Below are 21,571 nucleotides of genomic sequence, written 5' to 3'. Positions count from 1 at the left end.
CTTGTTTCATTCAAAACTAAAGAATCGGGATATTATTCCATGTCCCTGTGCTTCTGAGCAAAAAAATAGAGCTCTTTTCCACTGGCCACCGGTGAACGAGTGTATGTTTGTGATGGCAGCAATACTAGAAAAACAGGAACCTCTGCAGCAACATGGCTGGGAAAGGCGGCCATTTTGTGTCAAAAATGACCAATTTTGCTAATAAATCTTGAGCAATTCGCTCCCTACTATCTCTGTCTGTTTTGATGCATTTTTACTCCATCGGGCAAGGTGTTGAGGCTTTCAAAGTGCTGCTAAAGTGTTCATGTGAGTCCTCCACCTTCCCAGCTGTTAACAGGACAGCAACTGTACCAAATATTGACGTTCTCTCATTATGTCTCGTTTTTCCAGCCTCGGCAGCGGATGTATGTGAAATGCAATGAAATGTGTTTGTGAGTGTGTGTGTGTCTTCCACGCTACTAAACGGCACATAAACCAGCACAAAAGGATATCTATGACGATACCTATTAATCTTCTACCAAACAAATCTGCAAAGTGGACTGCACTGGGAATGACAGAAAGAAATGCAAGTAAGACGAATGACCATACAAAAAGACTTCAAGTAAAACATGGTGAGCCGTTTTGTAGAGGTGAGCAAATGAGGAGAGCTAACGTAAATGAAAACAGTACGAGTGAACGTGCAAAAACAGATGATGTCCATTCAAATGTCCAACATTACGCTCCGGAGAGCATCCTCAATAAATCCACTTCCTCTAACCAATGGGCTGTGTTCACTTCCTGTTTTGTGACGGATCAGCCGATCGGCCGAGCTAAATAAACAGCTCAAGTTCTTATTTGTGGTTGTGTGATACACGCCGCTTCTCTTCATCTCCGCATGTTGTGTCCTTAAGGGAGATGATGTAGTGGAAAAAAAGAGGAAGAATCGTTTTCTTGGCCTCTCTTTTCGTGCCCACCCTCTCAACCCCCCTCTCCCCCGTTCGTTCACACACGCTTCCTCGTACACACACTATAGTATCCATTATAGTGCACATCAGTCCCCCCGGAGGGTTTCCATTTTTGTCATTTGTCTATTAGTTTGTCTCGTTTTTGCAGGTGCAAGAGCAGCGAATCAGGAGTGTTACTCCACCATCAGCAACATCTATACTGAGAGTAATAATGTAAAATAAACAAGAACAACAAAATAAAATAAGAGGGGGCAGAACGAGGGTGAGCTCAGGCATCGATGCCGCCAACTGGGGGTTCATCGAGGGGCATGTGAGGGGTTAGAGTTAAAATGTCCGGGAAAAAATAGCGTGTCCATTTTCACACCTTGTAATAGATGTTTGCTGGGCTCTGTGGCGGCATTTCCTGTACGATGTAAACAGGGTGTCCGTAATCGCCGCTCACTTTCTCATAATGCGGGCAGAAGACGCTGTCAGCAGTCCGCAGTGGGATGATGATGTCGCTCGGCTCTGAGCCGTTGTTGTTGCCGCCGCTGCCGCCCCTCTTGGGCGTGGCTAATGTGCTGAGTGACAACGTGGTGGCGTGTTGAGGAGAGTGTTTGCGATGACGTCGTCGATACTTCAGGAGAAGGAAAACTAGCATGATGATTATGATGATGACGATGACGCTTGCTGAGGCGATGCAGGCAAACAGGGCCACCTCTGAGCCAATGACTGATGAGGATTTATTTCCATCTCCCTTATCTTCCCCATGAGGAGATGCATCTAAGAGAGGGAAAAAAAAGAGAAATTAACAAAAGAACTAGAGTAGTGGTCCTCAACCACCGGGCTGCGAACCGGTACCAGTCTGTGGATAAGTTGGTACCGGGCTGCACAAGAAATCATTAATTATTTTTCCTTTTTTTTATTATCTGAGTCTGAACGATCTTTTATTTACTCCATTCTTTCTGTTACATCTTGAACTACACTGAACTACACTGTTTCAGTTACTGAACCACACTGTTCCAGTTACTATGACTATTTATGTGAAGCTGCTTTGACACAATCTACATTGTAAAAGCGCTATACAAATAAAGCTGAATTGAATTGAATTGAATTGAATCTTGGTTAGTTGAGCAACCAAATTTAACCCACAAGCAGCAAAATTAGTAAGAAATCGACGTCTTTGGAAGGTTTCTTTGCGAAAGGAAAAAGGCCCAGTGAAGGACCCACGTACTGCAAAGGAATGGATCAGCAACCCGTTTGTCAACAAATCAGGTGAATTCACCATGTCTTTGCAAGAAGATCAACTGATGGAGATCGCAAATGACAGCGGCCTTTTAGGGGCCATTCGTATATAGTGTCTTTTCTAGAGTTTGCACAAGTTAGTTGTTTCCAATGGAGGTGTGCGGCTTGTGAGCAGAAGTGGCGTAACACGGTTGTGCCTTCCAGAACCACACAGTTGAATGAACCCCGTAAGCGCACCATGAGTCACGTGACAAAAATTACGATAGACTAATTATCTCAGACAAACATAGAACACTTAAACACTGCAGTGCTTTGTAGTTTCCTTCATAAATAAAACTTGCATCAGAGTGGCAGCAATGTTGTCAGCTTGTCATCTTTTGAGAAAACGGTTGATGGTTGCCTAGCAACCTGCAAACCTCCCCGCACCCCTACTACCCCCGGTCTGCAGTAAAATTGTCAAGCGTTGACCGGTCCATGGTGAGAAAAAGACTGAGGACCACTGAACTAAAATATTTAGAGCGGTAGATGACAAAACTGCAGAGCGCACACACACAAAATAATCGTTCATTGGTGTGAACGTGCCTTTAGACGAGAAACAGGAACTGGCACGCTCTTGAGTAATTAAAAAGATGCCTTGACACTAAATGAAACGTCTTTTATGTATGGTGAAATAAATTTACATGTATTTATTTGGTAGATGCTTTTATCCAAAGGAGAGAAAGCACAAGCGATTGATCATAAAAGAGCCGACGGTATTAGCAGTGCTGTGAAAAACAAATTTCAAGACGAAACCGGAGTACAAAGCTTGTGCAGAAGTGCAGTAGAGGAAAGAAAGATTTTCTTTATTAAGAACTGCCTTCATTTAAATAGCTTAAATGAATTAGTTATGCGCTTGTTGAAATCGTTAGCTTTCTGAGTGACATTTTGAACTCTCCAAATTGCGTATTAAGGATAGATATCATCTCCGAAACAGACATGTAAAGCTGCGGACAGGGTGACCTTTGGATTTTGGACTTCACTGACTTCGTCTCTGGGTTGGCAGAGCAGATGAGCAGCTCACACTCACACTAAGGCTGTAGTACAAGTGCATTATTACACCTAAGACTCTGATGTCCATATGTTTCTACACAGAGGGAGAAGAAGTTGACTTCTACAAACGAATGCATTCCAGCACGTCCGTCTTGCTCTGTCACATTAATGGTTTGCTTGTCAGACGGATTTTATGAGAACGAATCAGTGTGCATGCCGTTGTGACAGAGGACTGGCACTTGCTCAGCAAAAAACCAATGCAACGGCAGAGAGACTGATGAATCAGAAAGCGTCCCCTTAAAGGTGTGTGAGGTGATAAAGTGAGTGACGTACCTGGCTTAAGTACTTCATTCGATTTGCTGTCCTTGCCCCCTAAGTCAGGGTGTTTGGGAGGGTAACTGGTAGGGTAGTCTTTGGGGGAAATGGGATCAGAGGGGTCTGCAAAACACAGATAAGAAACGCATTCATCACTCTGATATATGTACGCATTTTCATGTGGAGAGCTATTACTTTCACGCTGCTCAGCGAAATAAAAGTGTTCGTGTGTGACTGATAGCAGCCGTGAATGTCTGTGTGTGTGCATGTGTGTGTGTATTCGTCATTAAAACACAAGCTTCCATGATTAATCTAGTGACCTTCAGCATGTGTCTGTATATTCGTAAGAGAGCCAGAAACTCAGTGGCTCGTGTTGGTGGGTGTGGCTTATGTTAATTACTAGAGATGCCACTGGTGAGGTGATTTATGAATAATCATTAATAATTACAGTGCAGGCTCTGCATCAGGTTCGAAGTGCTTTGCTATTGTTCTACACCCTCACGGCCAGAGTAAAACACTTAATAGCTTCTCGCATACACAAAAAAGCAGGGTGAAAATAATACTCACTTTGTCCAACCTTCATGATGATTTTCATCGACTTGGTTTTACACACCCCTCCTTCCTGATTATCCAGCCCTTCCATTGTTCCATTAGATGTAGCTGAAAGAGAAAAGCAATAATTTTAACATACATACTATCAACATGTGCTGTTATTACACTCCCAGGCCACTTTATTAGGTACAACTGCTTGTTAATGCAAGTTTCTAATTAGCCAATCACATGGCAGCAACTCAATGCATTTAGGCATGTAGACATGGTCAAGATGATCTGCTGCAGTTCACACCGAACATCAGAATGAGGAAGAAAGGTGATTTAAGTGACTTTGAATGTGGCATGGTTGTTAGTGCCTGACAGGCTGGTCTGAGTATTTCAGAAATCGCTGGTCTACTGGGATTTTCACGCACAACCATCTCTAGGGTTTACAGAGAATCATCCGAAAAAGAGAAAATATCTAGTGAGTAGCAGTTTTGTGGGTACAAATGTCTTGTTAATGCCAGAGGTCAGAGGAGTGGCTAGACTAGTTCGACACATCCAACCTTGACGCAGATGGGCTACAGCAGCAGAAGACAACCATAATCTCTGAGGAATATTTCCAGTGCCTTGTTGAATCTATGCCATCGTTGCCACGGATGATTAAGGCAGTTCTGAAGGCAAAATCGGCTTCAACCCGGTTCTAGTAGGTGTACCTAATAAAGTGGCCAATGAGTGTATATTTGCAAATGCATAACTGGGGTTGATCAAAGGCGATACAAGCTATCAGATGATGTAACTGCAATTTTTAAATAACCAATGAATATTCATACCGCCATATAAAACAGTCGAGTCTCTTTGCTCAACCATCATAAATCATGTAACTAAACTTTTAGTAGTCCCAAAACTGCCATTTTCGAACTCAGCTTTGCAGCGCAGGCCAAAATTGTGTTTGTTTTGGTGTTGCAAGACGAAATGTTCAAGACCCCCACTGAAAGTGTGCTGTTGCTCTTTAACAATTCAATAGGAAAAAAGGCGGATTAAAGGAATAATAAAAAGCTGATTTTGTTCACCAGCAAGGCAAAGGCCTCCAGCACAAGGCGCAGTTGTTAATAATTTAGTGAATAAGGCATAGAAGAGAGCGAGAGAGAGTGCTATTAATGAATGTGAGGTTTGGAGCATGTTTAAGAGCGCGTAACGCTTTAGCCACAGCAGATGTTTGTCAAGAAACAAGCGAGTGAGAACAAAATAGACTAAATAATTAAAAATAAACAATATAGTCCTCCATTTTTTGAACAGATGTCGGACTTGCTGCAAAACTGTGAAAACTACTTTTATTTGTGCTACTCTCAATTACAATATGCGGAAATAAAATCGAATTAAGCAATGTTTTATGTCATTATTTGCCACTAAAAAAAACTATCGGCGGTATTCTAGCCACTGGTCCAATCCCAGCAAACAATTTTGTGTTTAATAGGCGTCTAATAGACATCTAAACGTAGACAGCTTGGCTAGAACAAGGCTAAAATCTGGCTGTCAGTAAAAATCTAATAGATATCTAAGAATAGCCCAAAACTAGACTAGTGGTCAAATAGACAGACTTTATATGTGTAGTCATTCATTTCTGTTTATTTGATGACCGGTCTAGCTTTGGCCTATTCTTAGATGTCAATTAGATTTTCACAGACAGATCAAATTTAACCTTGATTTAACCAAAGCGACTATGTCTAGATTGTGGTTCATTCTGCTGTTGCGACCCCTGGTTAATAAAGGGACTAAGCCAAAAAGAAAATGAATGACTATGTTTAGATGTCTATTAGACATCTATTAGACATCTATTAAAAACAAAAAATTGCTCCCAAGCAGGCTTTTAACCCAAACAATGCAGCTATGTCGTGTATGTGTGTATGTGCGCGTGGATGTGTGTGTGTCCGCGCCCGGCAGGCTTGCGGTCTATTGGGTCAGTAACACAGAGCTAACGAGCTGCCAAGGGCTTAACGTCTGGTCAGCGTCCAGAACAATGTGGCCTGCATTCAGAGAAAGAGAGAGAGGACAGGGGAGGGCCGTGGTGATTTTGGAGTCTATGAGGCGCCTGTCGCCCCATCATCACTTTTTTTCTTCCCCCCAGTGCTGCCACTTTGATGAAGCGGATGGAGTGTGTGTGAGTTTATGTGTGTGCCATGTGACGGCTCTTTCTGATTCAACTTTTTTCCCTTTATCTGTTTGTAAGGCTTGCAGCATGACACCATCTGACTCTCTGTTGGTTCGCTGACCTGTGGCTTTTTAGTGTTGAGAAGAACACAAGCTCATTACATGTAAAGCTCCTTAAAAGCTTGCGTTCCTTTCAGTGCGTTCATTTCATAAATCAAGCAAATGAGCCTACACAACCACACACACACACAGACTAAAGCATAAAAACATCAATAAACAATTATCACATGATGAGCTCAAATTCCAGGTCAACAGAATACACAATGCTGCATAACATTTAGTTTTAGTATCAGTGACTGTTTGAAAGCTGATTAGGAAACGGAGATACTTTCGAAGCACTTCTTCACAGGAGAGTTGTAACCAATAGAGGCAGCACGCAGTCAGATCTAATCATACTTCAGTTGGAAAATAGTTCATAAATAAATTAAAAGTAATATAAATCAGGGATGCACAATGTATCATTTCAGAATCGATATCGCAATATACGCATATGTTATAGTTACATCGCAGAATCTGTAGGTCTCTTACGATATCTATTTTTTGTGGTACGATATATAGCACCCAAATGTGTTGCGATAAATAGTTTTGTCGTCATTTTAAGACCATTTTTTACACTATAATAGCATCATAATGCAAGTACCCTCTTTCAGAGAACACAATATTTTATTCTTAAGAATATTTCATGCAATTATAGTCAATTATAGTCATTTCAACAATTTAATAATTAGACATTGGAAACAGAACGTGAAATATATACTGCAAAAAGTCTGAAATTTTTATGGTTTATTTCAGGCAGCTGGGGTGCCGGAAAAAAACAATAAGATAACAGCTGTTAAATTACAGAAATTTACTGTAAAATAATGGACAATATATTACACAAATGTACTTAAATTTTAATTTCTGGTAATTTTTTGTAATTCAAGCTCTGTTATTTTACAGTAAATTTTTTAAGCTGCCAGAAATTTTAAAGCTTAAAAAAAAGCTTAAAGCTTAAAGCTGCCGTAAAATTGCAGATTTTTTTTTTTACAGTGTACGCATATCCAAAACAAATAAATAATAATAATAATAATAATAATAATAATAATAATAATAATAATAAATATTAACAAAAAGGTGCAAACTAAAAAGAACTAGAGAAAAAAGTAACAGATCTATTTTTAGTTGTCAGGCACCCCCATAAAAATATACTATAGTAATTTATAGTAATTTACTATATATAGTATAGCAATCAGCTAAAATGTGGTAAGATTAGGTTTTTATGTGTGGGCGATATATATTGCATCAACAAAATTTATTGAGGACATGTCCATGTGTTGTGCGATAAGTCGATATATTGATTATGGTGATAGGTCTAAGGATCTGCAAAGTCAAACCAGTGTTATGATTGACCAGTGGTCACATTTGAAAACACTCATGATTTGTGGAGTTATTGCAATGTTTAACTGTAAAGTTACCAAAAAATTCAAGTGTGATTTTATAATTAAAATCTGTTTAAAAAATTCAGGCATAAGAAATACAGTTTCTAATTTTAAGAAAGATTAATTGAGTTTTTGGAGTTTTTATATATATATGATGAACATGATTGACATTTTACTATTAAATTTGTGTATCTGAATATTGGTAGATTTCCAGAAAATCTTAAACCATTGTATATTTTATTTGTACATATATCTTACAAAATCATCACAATGTATAGAAAATTACATTTACAAATAGAGCTATTTATTTTATCTGGTAAAATTATTCAGTATCAAAATATATATCATTTAAAAGTAAAATATTGCAATGTCAGTTTTTCCAATATCGTGCAGCCCGAAATAAAATGTACGTTTTTTGAAAGACTCTAAAAGGGTTATTACAGTTAACTAAAACCATAAAGCTAAAATGGAAAAAACTGTATATAAACAAATAAATAGTCGATTATAAATTTACATATATATCATTTTTATATCCCACAATACATATCCCAGCGAGCATTTTGTGTTTGTAAAAGATGTCTAGGAGATGTCTAGACATCTAACCTCAGTCGTCTTGGCTAAATCAAGGCTAAATTTGGGCTGTCAGTGAAAATCTTATAGACATCTAAGAATAGGCTAAAACTAGACTGGTCATCAAATAAACAGAAATGAATGACTACACATATAAAATCTGTCTATTTGACCACTAGTCTAGTTTTAGGCTATTCTTAGATATCTATTAGATTTTTATTGACAGCCCCAAGTTAAGCCTTGTTTTAGCCAAGCTGTCTACGTTTAGATATCTATTAGACGTCTATTAAACACAAAATTGTTTGCTGTAAATATATTTTCTATACAGCTGTAAAAAGGTTTGTGTCCTGATTTTGAACTAGATAAATGTATCGGTGAGTTGCAGGAGGTCATTAAACACCCAACACTGACACTCGTACCTGCTTAGTGAAACCCTATCAAGCTCAAACAGGCTGCAGGGTATGTAAAGTCCTGCCATGACAAAAGGCCAACCATTGAGACAGGACCAGAAAATGACACTGTGCAGTTGGCACCAAGTATTTACAAACATTTGCATAGTATTACACTTAAACTTGCATTCATATATTTAGATTCAAGTAGCTGTATATATAAAATAAAACTTTAGTAATTTAGTGATGACAAATATACAAAAAAAAAAATAATAATCATAATAATTACTATTATTATTATTACTATTATTTTAAAGTTGCGATGCATTTACTTGAATGTGATTACATTTAAACGTTAACTTATATCCAGATTCAAGCAGCTGTACGTTAGTAATATTAAATATATAACACAATAACAAATATACAAAAATATTAATAATAATAATGATTACTATTATTATTATTTATTATATATTTAATTTTTTATATTATACATTATTATTTTGAAGTACAGCAGTGCATCTATTTGAATATGATTAAGAGTAGTGATGAGCTGTAGCTGTTGTTGTGGAGTTTGACCTGATCAACATGGCGTCAGGGTCACTGGGGAACTGCACTCAGGCCAGTAATGAGAGCTGACACACAAACATTGCACATCTACTCTAATAAGATATGGCACGGCACCTCAAAAAGCCCTCAGTGTCTTTGAAAAGAGCCAAAAAAACAAGTCTCTCTCTTCACGTCTCTCTCTCTATCTCTCTCTCAAAGTCGATGATGCTGCCACGATTGTCTAACATTTATAATATTGCCAAACCCTACATAGCACAGAAATGACAAAAGGGAAGACTAATGAAATGAAAAAGGAATGTTAAAAGATTAAAACCAGGATAGATTGCAAACTCGATGTATGATTTAATGTCATAAGTCATTTCACACTTATCATTAATAAATGTTCATTATTGGTAGTGTCTGCTGACACATTCTCCCTCAGGCAACGGCACGACGTTACGTAACCAGAAGCTAAGGGGCATTGTTTTAATTTTTCATCATCTGTCAGTATGAGGAAGACTTTAAAAAATGATTTGTAAAAATTCTTTCTCTCTGAAACGGCAACTCGTATAATGTTTCTGCCAGTCCCATGACACACAAAACTTTCCTACTGTTATATTCAATTTAGACAATGGATTTTCTTCGAGAATAACCATTCACAGACAGTCTAAAATTGCAACTTATGAAACAATAATTACACCAGCAGATGGAAATATCACTCAAAATCACCTATTTTAAATTCTACTCGCTTTTCTATTACTAACAAACTATTATTCCATTCTTTGGGGACAAAATTACTAAGCGCACCTCCAAGATTTACATAGATGTTTGTGCTTTATTGAATTATCACATCTTTTTGCAGGCTGTGTTGTTTCTTTTCTTATGAAACATTCCTGTTCTCTCTCTCTCTCTTTCTCTGTCTCTCTTAGCCATATTTAGATCATGTATCTCTCTTCTGGCTCCCAGCTTGAGGGCAATCTGTCAGACCAGATCACATCAAGCTCATATTCACACACTCGCACACAAACACAATCATATCAGAGTCATCAGCATTAGGCTGCAGATGAACAATAGAGGAGACTTTTGAGAGTTTGAGACGCACAAACACACACCAGGGCTCAACAATAACGCAATAAAGATAGACGATGACCTGAGGTCAGTGTCAGTTGTAGGTCAGCTGACTGCATGTTTGTGTCACGTACATATTTTGCAAGGGTGAAAGTATATTTCTATTCATCTGTCAGTAATTATGATTTATTTTATTTTTTTACATTTTTAATTATGTTCAGCTCCATGTTATCTTTATCTTTATGTTTAGACAGCAGTGATCATAAATAAAACAAATAGGATTACAATTTGAACTAACTATGCATCTATTTTGGTGGTTCATTCCGCTGTGGCGACCGCTGATGAATAAAGGGACTAAACCGAATGTGTTTATTTTATTTTTTATTTGAAATACATTTTATTTCTGTGATGATCCTTAATTAATTGTTCTAAAATAAGGATTAGGTGATCAAGAAATGATTATCAGAGTCATGATGCTTTATACATTTTGGAAACTATAATTTTATTTTCAGGTTCTTTGATGAATAGTTTTAAAAGCTTTAATTAATTTTGTTTATTTTAACAACACAGAAGGTTTTCTGTCTTTTTTAATGTCAATAATGTGTCATTACTGAATGGAAGTATTAATTTAAAAACTAAACAAATACTTACTAAGTGCTTTCAAAGACTGTAGAATAGGGTTGCGCGGTTTACCGGTACTATGGTAGTATCGCGATACCTTGGCTCCAAAATACTGGGAGTGCCACTGTAGTTTGTAAAAAGTAGTGTTGTCATTATCCACAATAGATAATGTTACATGTGGCAAAGTCACTAAAATGCTTACATGTTTGTGCAACAATAGACCATTTTATTTTAATAGTCTGTGCAGCCCTTTAAGGTTGCAAAAGTGTGTAGAATTCATGCCTTTTATGGCAGCCTATTGCACGTTTTCTAATGCTTTATTTGAACGCACATATGAACTGGTTCATTTCTGTCCTGTCAATATGATTTAGTAGCTACAACATCTGCGACAATCTCTTAAAAAGAATGACTCACAACGGGAAATTTGTAATTACTTTGGATCGTTAACTGATAAGACTGAAAAATAAAATAGATAAAAAACCCAAATTAGCAGGAAACATTAAAACAATTCTTGACCACTTCATATAGCCTAATTGTGTTGGCAAAAAGTGCTCTTTTGTAAAAATTTCATTCAGTATAATTGGTATCTTTATTTTAATTTTTTTTTTTTGTTGGCCAGTTATCTACAAAATAAACAAAAATAATTAATAAATCTTAGGTGAAGTAAGGTGCAAATAATACGTTTTGGCTTGAAGGGAATTCTGAATAAAATTCAAGTAGGCCTATTAGAACATAAAATATAGTATTTCTGACTATTTTCTTTAGAATTTGAGATATAAAATAAAGTACTGCAATACTACCTGGTATAGTGAAACTTCCGCTGGTATAGTATTGTAAGAACAATTAATGGTATCATGACATCCCTACTGTAGAATACACAAGACATGTCAATTGTATTGTTTTGAACAGGGAAAAGTGTAACAGCCAATATGGCGAATGAAGCCCCGCCTTCTAGTTCATGAGCCAATCAGCAATCAATATAAACTGACGATTCTCCAGGGGAGGGGTTCGGACGAGACGTGAGTTTCTGCAGATTTTGTGATTCCAACATTTAGAAATGAAACTAAAGATGCAGTTGTTGTTTAATTTTATTGGTGATTCCTAATATGAAATTTAATGGTAAGCTTGGCAACCAATTCTGGAGAATATGATGTTTCCCCATTCAAACATAATGTCCGAGCATACAAAGATGGCCGCAGAGTGAAATTACTTGTCTTAAAGGGACTTTGGTACTATAGACTTTTGAATGGTTCTATATATGGCTGATTACCTTATTACTGTGAAGAAAGAAAATACTATAAATCTAAAAACTACTGGGCCAAAGAGGAGGAAAAAAGCCCTGCACACACACACATACAGACATTTGGCTTGCTGAACACATTTACAAGGGACCAAAATCACCTGATTGGTTTCTGAGCAGATCCAATTGATAAAGACAGAGTGATTAAACTGAGCTATTAGGACAAAACTTTTTAATTAATGACTTATCGAATCACACCCCCCCCCCCCCCCCCCCCACACACACACACACACACACACACAGACATGCGGCAGACATATGTCTCTGTGCTTTACCACTTCACACACACTCGCACAGACAAATCCAGCTGTACACCAGGGCAATTATCATCTACAATGCAGCAAAATGAACTCATTTCTCTTTCTCCACCTCCTTTTTCTCTCTTTCCACAAATTAGAGTCGTTTAAAAGAACCTGAGAGAGAGCAAAATAAAGGAGAAGCAAATTTTCCCAGAACTGCCGAATTGGATTTTCTCCTTATGCTGGAAGTGAGCTCTCATTGTAAGAGAGATGGAGAGGACGGCTGAGGTCTGGGCGATGAGATTGACGGCGTGTTTCAAAGCAGCCTCTGTTTATGTGTGTGCGTGCCTTATTCCATTTGCTAGATCCCTGCACTCCTCTTCCACCTCAGCCGCTGTTTATACAGCTTGCTTTGAGCCTGGTGAGCCAGGTGAGCAGTTATTGTTCTCGCAAATGTAAAAAATTCAACCCACATGCAAAACGATACGAGGCAAATACGAGAAGTCGTGTGTTTGTGTACATACGCACTGCACTGGTCCAATGCCACTCACAAACAGAAACTTTCCGTCTGTCTAACTCTGGAACTAACAACCATTCCAGCTGTTGTAAACAAACACAGGTCGTATAAACGTGTCATTATTTGCACCACGACCCACTAAAACATAACTAATGTAGCTCGCGCCGCAATGTCAACATTTCTCGGTACTCGAAACCACATAAACAAACGTAATTGGCCAGAACAGAGGGGCAAATGGTGGTTTACAGATAGCATACTCACAGATAATGTAGTAGTCTTTCCCTCTGAAGAACTCCAGGCCCCAAAGGTTTGGGCTGAACTCCTGGAATTTGAGGGTGAATTTGACGTCCTGGTCTGGCTTGACGCAGTTGAGTAGAGGCGTGTCTGCTTTTGTGACCTGACAGGACTTTAGCTGTTCCAGAGGAACCATATAGAGTTTATAATACTCCACTCCTTCCATTGAACCACCTTCCACACGTGGGCAAACTATGTCCATCTTATCCCCAATCTGCGGATACAGCACCAGACCCTGTCCTGGCACAAACCTTCAGGAGAAAAAGAATCAGAAAGAGAGAGTCAGACACATGGCGGATGATAAATCAAACTCGCATTTCTCTCTAGATCAAAAATGGATCATGAAGCATGGTGTTGATCAATAATTAAAAGAGGGTGATTAATTATTCAGCTGCGATTATAAAGGATAAAACAGGTTCTGAACAACTTGCTGGATCATAAAAACAGAGGAGAGCAAGCGAGACGATCTAAAACTGCATGCGCAAGTGTTTTTTGCAGGGGTTTTTTTGGGAAGAAAATGGAGCAGCGAGAAGCAGACAAAGGTGTTGACTCACAGCTCATACTTAAGAATAAAAGCAAATAGTCTCTCTGATGCCAAGCACTCAAACAGCGGCGCTGCAAAGAGAAGTGATGTCATGAGAAATAAGCAGGAAAAGCGCAGCAGCTCGCATCAGGCGACGCTCCCAGCCATGCGCCTCCAGGGACTAAAACAGGAGTAGCTGGGAAAACGGCTCCAATGTGTATGTGTGTGTTTGACGTGCAGCGGGTAGCTGTCAGGACTATCTGTACGACAGATCTAGCCACGCAAATCCTCTCGAGCCGAACACTGGATCGCTATCTCGCTTATGTCTTATCTCTATGCTAGCTTATTTGAAAAGCCGAGAACAGTTTGCTCGCATATGTGTGTGCTGTGTTGGAATATTTGCCTTGGGATTGTTCAAAAGAAGAGGGCGAGACTCGTAAATTCCCCAAGTAAAACATGTTCACACCTTAAAAGTTTACACACACACAACTAAAAAAACACAAATCTACTGCATTTTCCTAAAGGAAAGGGAAAATGTTAAGCGAAATAACAGAATTCGTTTTGAATTCTGATGTTATACTTCTTTAAAGTCTTTTTACACAAAAATAGAAATACTACAAAAACATGATGCCATAGAAGAACTGTATTAACAACACTGGCATTAATAACAATTTATTAAAACACTGTTGTTAATATTTTGGAAAGTTAAGCACTGAAATGCTCTATGGATGTTAAAGGTTCTATATGAAACCACCAAAAATAACTGTAATTACATAAAAAAATAACTAAATAAAATGATTACATTCAACTGAAAATAGTCTGCTTAAAAAGCTAAATGTTTTTCATTTTTATCAGACAACAATCCTGTCTGCCATGGTTGTTTTAGATGCTCGCCAATAAATGGAACATGTTATTGTATGAATAATCAAATAAAACATAAAAATCAGCTACAGAAAATAAATATGAACATATTTTTAAAAGGTCTGACTTTTTTACTTCTTTACATTTTTTTATTTTAGAAAAAACACTTGAAATTTAACAAGAATTTATACTTTTTTAAACATTTTAACTCTTCCCCCCTCCCTCCCCAAAAGCATCCAAATTCAGTTGAACAGATAAATGTGTTGTTATACATGGGCTAAGGCAAATAAAAACATATACTGTATTCTACAAACAAAAATACACATATGAATCAATTAACCAGTAGCATGAGAGGTATTTGCTTGTGCTATTTGTATGCTTTTGTTCCAAAAATTGTATAAACAGATGGCAAATTTTATGGTACTCCTTTAATTTGCCCTTTTTACTGTAGGTGATTAGTCTGACATTTTTAGCTGAAAACTATATTTTGTAAACAAATCCTGAGTTTGTTTCTAGGCAAGGGCTTGTATATGATGCTGACGGTATGATAACCTTGGATAAAAATATCACGGTTTGACGGTATTGTGATGGCTGCTCTAAAATATATAAATGTCTAGATAGAAAATGTCTAGGTAGAAAACAAAACCTTTCTCCCCCCATTGAACATAATACAATGTATTTTGAGAATCATTTACAGTGAACATGTCAGGCTAAACAATTAAAAAGGCTAATTTCAAAATTACTGATTTATTTACAACTTAAAAGGGCATCTTTGGATATCTTTTCTGCTGGAGATACTGTTGTCCTAAAAAAACAAAGCAAAAAAAAAAGGAAACGTAAAAAAAAGTCTAACATATATTGTAGGAACAGTATAATAAAATTTGGCGGTTTTAAGACCTTGACTTTTCTAAACCGCAGTATACCTTGAAAATGGTTATCGTCCCATGCCTAGTTGTTTCTAAGCAAGGTAAAAGGTAAAATCTACTTTAAAGTAATTTTATAATTTAACCAAATGTTTGGCTTTGTCCATATTTGACCCAAATTTGGGCTGGAAACACCCAGCAGTTCTTAGGCTGCACATGCTAATTCTATTAACTGGGGTAACACAATTGAGCAGTGAAACAGGCTAGATATAGGACAAACGCACCATAACGGTTGTGATACACTTGGTTGTAGCCCACAGTCAGTCATTATCCTAAACCACAGGGTATACAAGGTCACCCCACAGCCCAACACACACATTCCACTATTAAAAGGGTGTTTAACATGTCTGTATTTTACAGGAGCTGCTGTTAAAACAGTCTAGTTTTAGTTTTGAGTATAGGGAACAGGGTGTAAAACGGGGGGCAGTTGAACAAATAAAGCCAGAGGTCAGACTCATGTTTGTAAATGGCTTTAATCCTTGTCTAAAAGACACACTTTAACCCCCCAACCTTAGCCTTGGTGATGCTCCCAGTGGTCATAAATATTCTGGGACATGTGAATGTGAAAAAGAAAAGGATGACAGAATAAGGGTTTGCACACGTTTAACACAGACCGTTCATTCTGTTAACAAGACTGCAGCTGCACACAGAGAAGCCATTAAGTCAGAAAAAAGTGTGTGTGTGTGTGTCTGTGTGTAAGAGCGAATGGTCAGGGCATGTGCAGTACATCTAAAAAGGCATGGCCATGCCACTCGAGGACATTTCTCTGTAATTTTATTTGTGATCCACATTTATCCCCTCTCCCTGTTTTTTATTCGAACAAGGCATCTGTTTTATCTTTACTCTTTGTCTTCTTCCCACTGACTCATTCACTCGAAACTCAGATTGAAATATTCAGCTTTGGCAGCTTTTCTAAAAGGACTTTAAAATGAAGTCATTTAAATAAAGTTGGCCATAGAAAAGAGAAAATATAATTTTAAAAACTAGTAATGACTGTAAGACTCTCTCTATCAACTTAAACACAATATAAACGATAAAACTGAAGTCGAGAAACAGGTGGGCTGGCTGTATCGTCAAATGTATGAGTCAAAGAAAAAGACCTTTTATTTTCATATTTTATAACGACCCTTTGTTGAAAAACTTCTAAGGGTCAACGTACAGGATCATTTGCTTAAAACTAAAACCAGCCTGTCCTGATAAACTGATAAAACCGTTGAGTTTTTCTCCTCCAGTGTTTTCATATATCTCGCTTTCTTTAACTGCTGATTTTGCATATGAATCTTCGTCCATCAGCCTTCTTCTCCCAGTTAATCTCTATCTGTGTGGGCCGAGCTGTGACACGTTGACAGCAGTAGTCTAATCCTGCCCCGATACGAACACAGCGCTTTAACCCGAAAATCTGAAACAACACAGGGCGACGTGCACAAATGGGTGGAGGAAACGTAAGCTGTTTGACTTTCAATCATCAGACCAATAAAGAGGTTCATCAGGCATAGAAAGACACAAAAAAAAGACGCGGAACTAATAAAATGAACAGACATCTAAAGGTTTAATCGCTCCATCATGTCGGGTGAGAGGCCAAAGCGACCAGACAGGCGCCTTATTCCTTTGTCACCCAATATACCTTCATTCTTCTCGATTTTCCTCAACTATTCAATGTGTAATACCAAAAGACCTCGTCGTCACATTTTAGAGCAACACACATATCATTATAATAATCAACTTTCTTTTTTATTCCTCTTGTTGCAATGGCTAGACGTCACACTTTTTTCCTCTGTCTGTTCCTTCTCCTTCTCTCTCCAGTGTTTCTGCAAGACTTTTTAGGACTTTATAACGACTATTAAGAATTAAATTTTAGATTTATACAGGACATTATTTAGTTTTTTTATCTGTTTATTTTAATTATTATTATTATTAATAATAAAAATCTAAATTTATTTAAAAATAAAAACAATTTAATTTGGGAATTTGCTGTAAAGCATGTCTAACAGCTGTTGTGAATTGTGTCTCTTTGCAATACAAAACTTAAATATAAAAAATAAGATTTTGTTGATGTATTGTTGGTCATCGGATGGATGTCAACCCGATTGAGTAGCTTTACTTGGAAAAAAAAAATTAAGACAGGTTTAAAATGATTTAGGTCCTACAACACAATACTTTAGAGAATTTAAGGCTTTTTAAGGTCTAAAATTAAATTTTTTGACATTTAAGACTTTTTAAGATGCAGCGAACACCCTGTCTCTCCCGACGACGAAGCAATCCCACCCATCTGCTAATTTGGAAAATGATTAACTCAGCATCTAAATCATAACAGCCTTTCGCTAGCAGTCTATCATGAAGTTCCTGCGCCCCTAGACGCAGAAGGGGGGAAGGGGTAGTTATTATTCATGGCCCACTCGTCCTCTCGTTCACTCATGCTGTATCTGCATGTGTATGAAGCCATGGATGTGCCCCCATCAGAACCCTGCTAAGCGATGTAATCTCCTAATGAAGAGAAGGGGGAACCTCCTTTGGCGGAAAACGTGTAGAGCAGACTGCTTTTGTTTCTCCACCTTCCACAAAATGGATTACCAGAAAGAACACGAAAGAGGGGGGTGAGAGAGAGTCTTTACATGCCTGATTCAACAGAAGTAAAGCAGTGGAGGGGTAAACAGCAGTGCAAACTACACTGACACACATTTTTGAAACGGGAAGAAAAAAACAACAGCTATCGCACGCACACACTCGTTCAATGATTCAGTACTGTGGGAGTTGGTGACGGTTGTCTCATGTACAGAAGGCCATAGGGAGTCGAGTAGATTTTAAGCACGCTCCTTGCATTATGCAGAACTGATATTTTAGATGAAGGCACGTCCCATAGTGCTGCTCGATACTCATAAACATAGTACCTACGGGATTTCTCTGGAATCATAGTACTTTGTGTTAGAGTGTTCGTGTTTCTAAAATGAAACCCGAGTCGATACAAGACGTGAGTCAGGTTCTTCAGTTCATCAATTATTGAAAAATGAATTCACATAAAAAAATGATGCAGCAAAAAAAATCAAAATGCATGAAAAAAAAAAAAAAACTAGATTCCTGCCAAGTCCCGACGTTCTGCTCTGTTTGTTTTGTCAGGTGTTAAAAATACAGCCGCCAACGCTTAGAATGCTATCAGTGGCATCACCCTTTAGTCACGCTCTGTGAAGAACTATACATCGAACTGCTCTGAAAGAATGGCAGAAATGTGCGCACTGAGTAATTCTGTGGAACGGCGGAGAATGAGGCCTGCATATTTACAGCGACACACAATGGAGAGGCACGCCGTTAGAGGTCATTTCATGGACCATCTGGGTCTCCATTAATGAAGATGTCACAATAGATATCTACAGGCTGGTGACACTTCACAATTAGTGTCTATGTTGCATTTACAAATCAAGTGAATTATAATTCTTTGTAAACTAATTACATAGCATTACACAGTACTTAGTCTACTATATAATTACCCAGAGACATAAATGCTAATGTAAAGTGTAACGAACTTGGCATACTTAACTAATATATATATATATATATATATATATATATATATATATATATATATATATATATATATATATAGGGAATAATCTAAATTACTTCCACACTTTTTATTGATGTATTTTCTTAACAGCTCAAACTGGATAAGACATTTTGTTTAACGGTTTTTCAATAGTGTGCAAAGTAATAATAATCTTTAAAAAAAAATTGTTGTTATGCTACAAAAAGGTATAGTACTCTAGAAAAGTTGTTTTTAAATATGTGATAAACTGTACATATATTAAAACTCAGTAATAAATAAATGTAAATAATGTCTAAGACTTTTTTATGACTTTTAATCAGTCATCCACATTGATCAAAGTGGCATATTGAAAGATGATTAAAACATTAGTAGTTTTAATTATTAAAGTTCACTAGACTACATTAAAAAACCTAAAAGAATAATTGTAGAGCAATGAAAAAGTAGGTTAAGTGGAGTGGGCCGGTGGTCACGAGCACATTCAGCAAAACTGAATCTAACACGTCATCCATTTATTTATTTATTTATTTAATTTCTGGCCTTCACGACTAAATTTCCAACAAATTCAGTGAGAACAACGCATATTTCTAAAGTAAAATTTTAAAAATAATATGCAAGGTAGAATAATTTAGACCTAGGCAATTGTTGCAATTGGCTATTTTTATTATTAGCTGTTTTTATTTATTTATTTTATTAAGTTCAATCAATTATTCAACAAATAAATACATAATCTAGCAAATCTTAACTGAAGAGACTTGAGTTCCTCTAACATAAGCAACTGCAGCGCATTCTGTGAAGAGCAAAGCCTTTTAGATCAATTACACTCTTATTAATTAACGTGCTTAAGGACGCTCGCGACGGCGCCGAAGGACCACAGAAGCCGCTCCACTACCTGTACGTAAAAAGACTGCGATTATCAGCACAGGACACCTGTTATGCGGACTATCTGCACCCTTGCCCCGTACGTGCAGGGGTAAAAGAAAGGTTTCTTTCTCTGTATGAAAAAAACGGGCCGAGAGCGAAAGTTGAATTATTAAACGAGCACAGATAGAGTTTCTGCAAGAAGCGCTCCAGACTCCCGCGCGGGCACGAGACCCCTTCGGATTTCAGCGTTACTTGATGTTTCCATGTTTTAATGCATGATTCAGCGCCGATGTGCTTCGCTTGTGCTCATCTTTACATTTTCACTACTGACTTTACAGTCACTGGGGAAACAGAGACGCCTTTTGGATGCGACTGCTTTTAATGTTTAGGGAAAAAATGTTGTTTAGGAGATTAATCAAAATTTAAAGGGAAATGTATGCTACACACGATTACTCTAATACCTAGGATTGTTAATCACGCCTGAAAACTAGAATAAACAGGAGGCATATTAAACAGACAGCGAAGCTAAATAAAAATCTTACATATCTAAAACCTGTTCCAGTGTCTGATATTCTGCCTCAGGGGTGTGATTGGCGAGTCACACAAACACTTCTGAGGTAAGTTAACGAAAAGGACTTTGGGCCTAACCTTACGCCGCCCAAATAAATATGACTGTTGGACATTCAACCAACATTTGTACAATTAGCGTTTCATATTTGCCTATATAACCATGAAAGTCAATTTTAATAAATGCCTTCAATTGTTTTGTCGCCATTATTCCGTGTCATGATCATGAAACAACTGCACCAACAAACCCTCTCGAGTTGTCTGGAGGTCCTGTGCGGCCATTCAAAACTATTATTATTAACATCACTATTACATATTTCTGCCTTAAATTTAATAGTTAGTACGAGAACCTATTGATAACTGCGAAAGGAGGCTTGATTATTAATCATAAACTCCTGAACATCTGTGACTGGAAACAACGCGTCACTCGCCTCCATCCACATCAACTGCTAACGCTAATCATTTTTATTTACAGTAATGCTAAATGAACGAGTTGTCGCCATACAAACTCATTTATCCTGCTTGAGTGTACACTATTTCACCGACATCGCCCTCTTTCAGAGTCTAAATGTCGCTCTAAAGCAGTGGGAGAGGGTTAGATGTGACTGACGGAGCTTTGCCGCCTCGCGCACTTACTTGGTGTTCGTGGTGTTCCAGTATATGGAGTCCAGGATGAGCGCGCGGGACAGGTTCACCTTGCACGCGATCACTAAAACTCCAAAGTAATATCTCCACAAAGAGTCGCCCATGGTCCGTCACGACCGTTACGGTCAAATTCCGTTTCGCGGGAATTTCTAATTTGAAAAAAAAAAGGTCTTGTGGAGTGCTGGCTGTGACAATCCAAACTCAATATCCCCGTTCCTGGAGAGAAAGTATAAAAAATGCTGAATAGGAGCCCGGTTAGAAATGAACCATCCAGGTGGGAAGAGCTACTCCTCTATTAGTCCTGCTCGAGATGAGAGAGAGCAGCACCGCGGACAGCATGCAGTTTCTCATTCGGTAAAATAGCCTGTACGACAGACTGAGTGAAGCCCTCTCCGTTCAACCGGCCGTGGGCAGCACGTACATTCCTCACAGGA

At 37.9% G+C, this 21,571-nt stretch overlaps 1 protein-coding gene across 1 annotated transcript; it reads right to left on the bottom strand.

Annotated features, from left to right (window-relative positions):
* Positions 1–1,302: 1,302 nt before the first annotated feature.
* efnb2a (ephrin-B2a) lies at positions 1,303–21,241 on the bottom strand. Its single transcript, NM_131023.1, is given in 5 exon segments — positions 1,303–1,706; positions 3,531–3,635; positions 4,080–4,172; positions 13,187–13,470; positions 21,129–21,241. Coding segments are annotated over 5 exon segments (999 nt in total).
* Between the last annotated feature and the right edge of the window lie 330 nt (positions 21,242–21,571).

This window comes from Danio rerio, chromosome 9, assembly GCF_049306965.1.
Source record: "Danio rerio strain Tuebingen ecotype United States chromosome 9, GRCz12tu, whole genome shotgun sequence".
NCBI lineage: Eukaryota > Metazoa > Chordata > Actinopteri > Cypriniformes > Danionidae > Danio > Danio rerio.
Note: the sequence above shows the minus strand (reverse complement) of the source record. Positions and strands in the feature narration are given on the sequence as shown.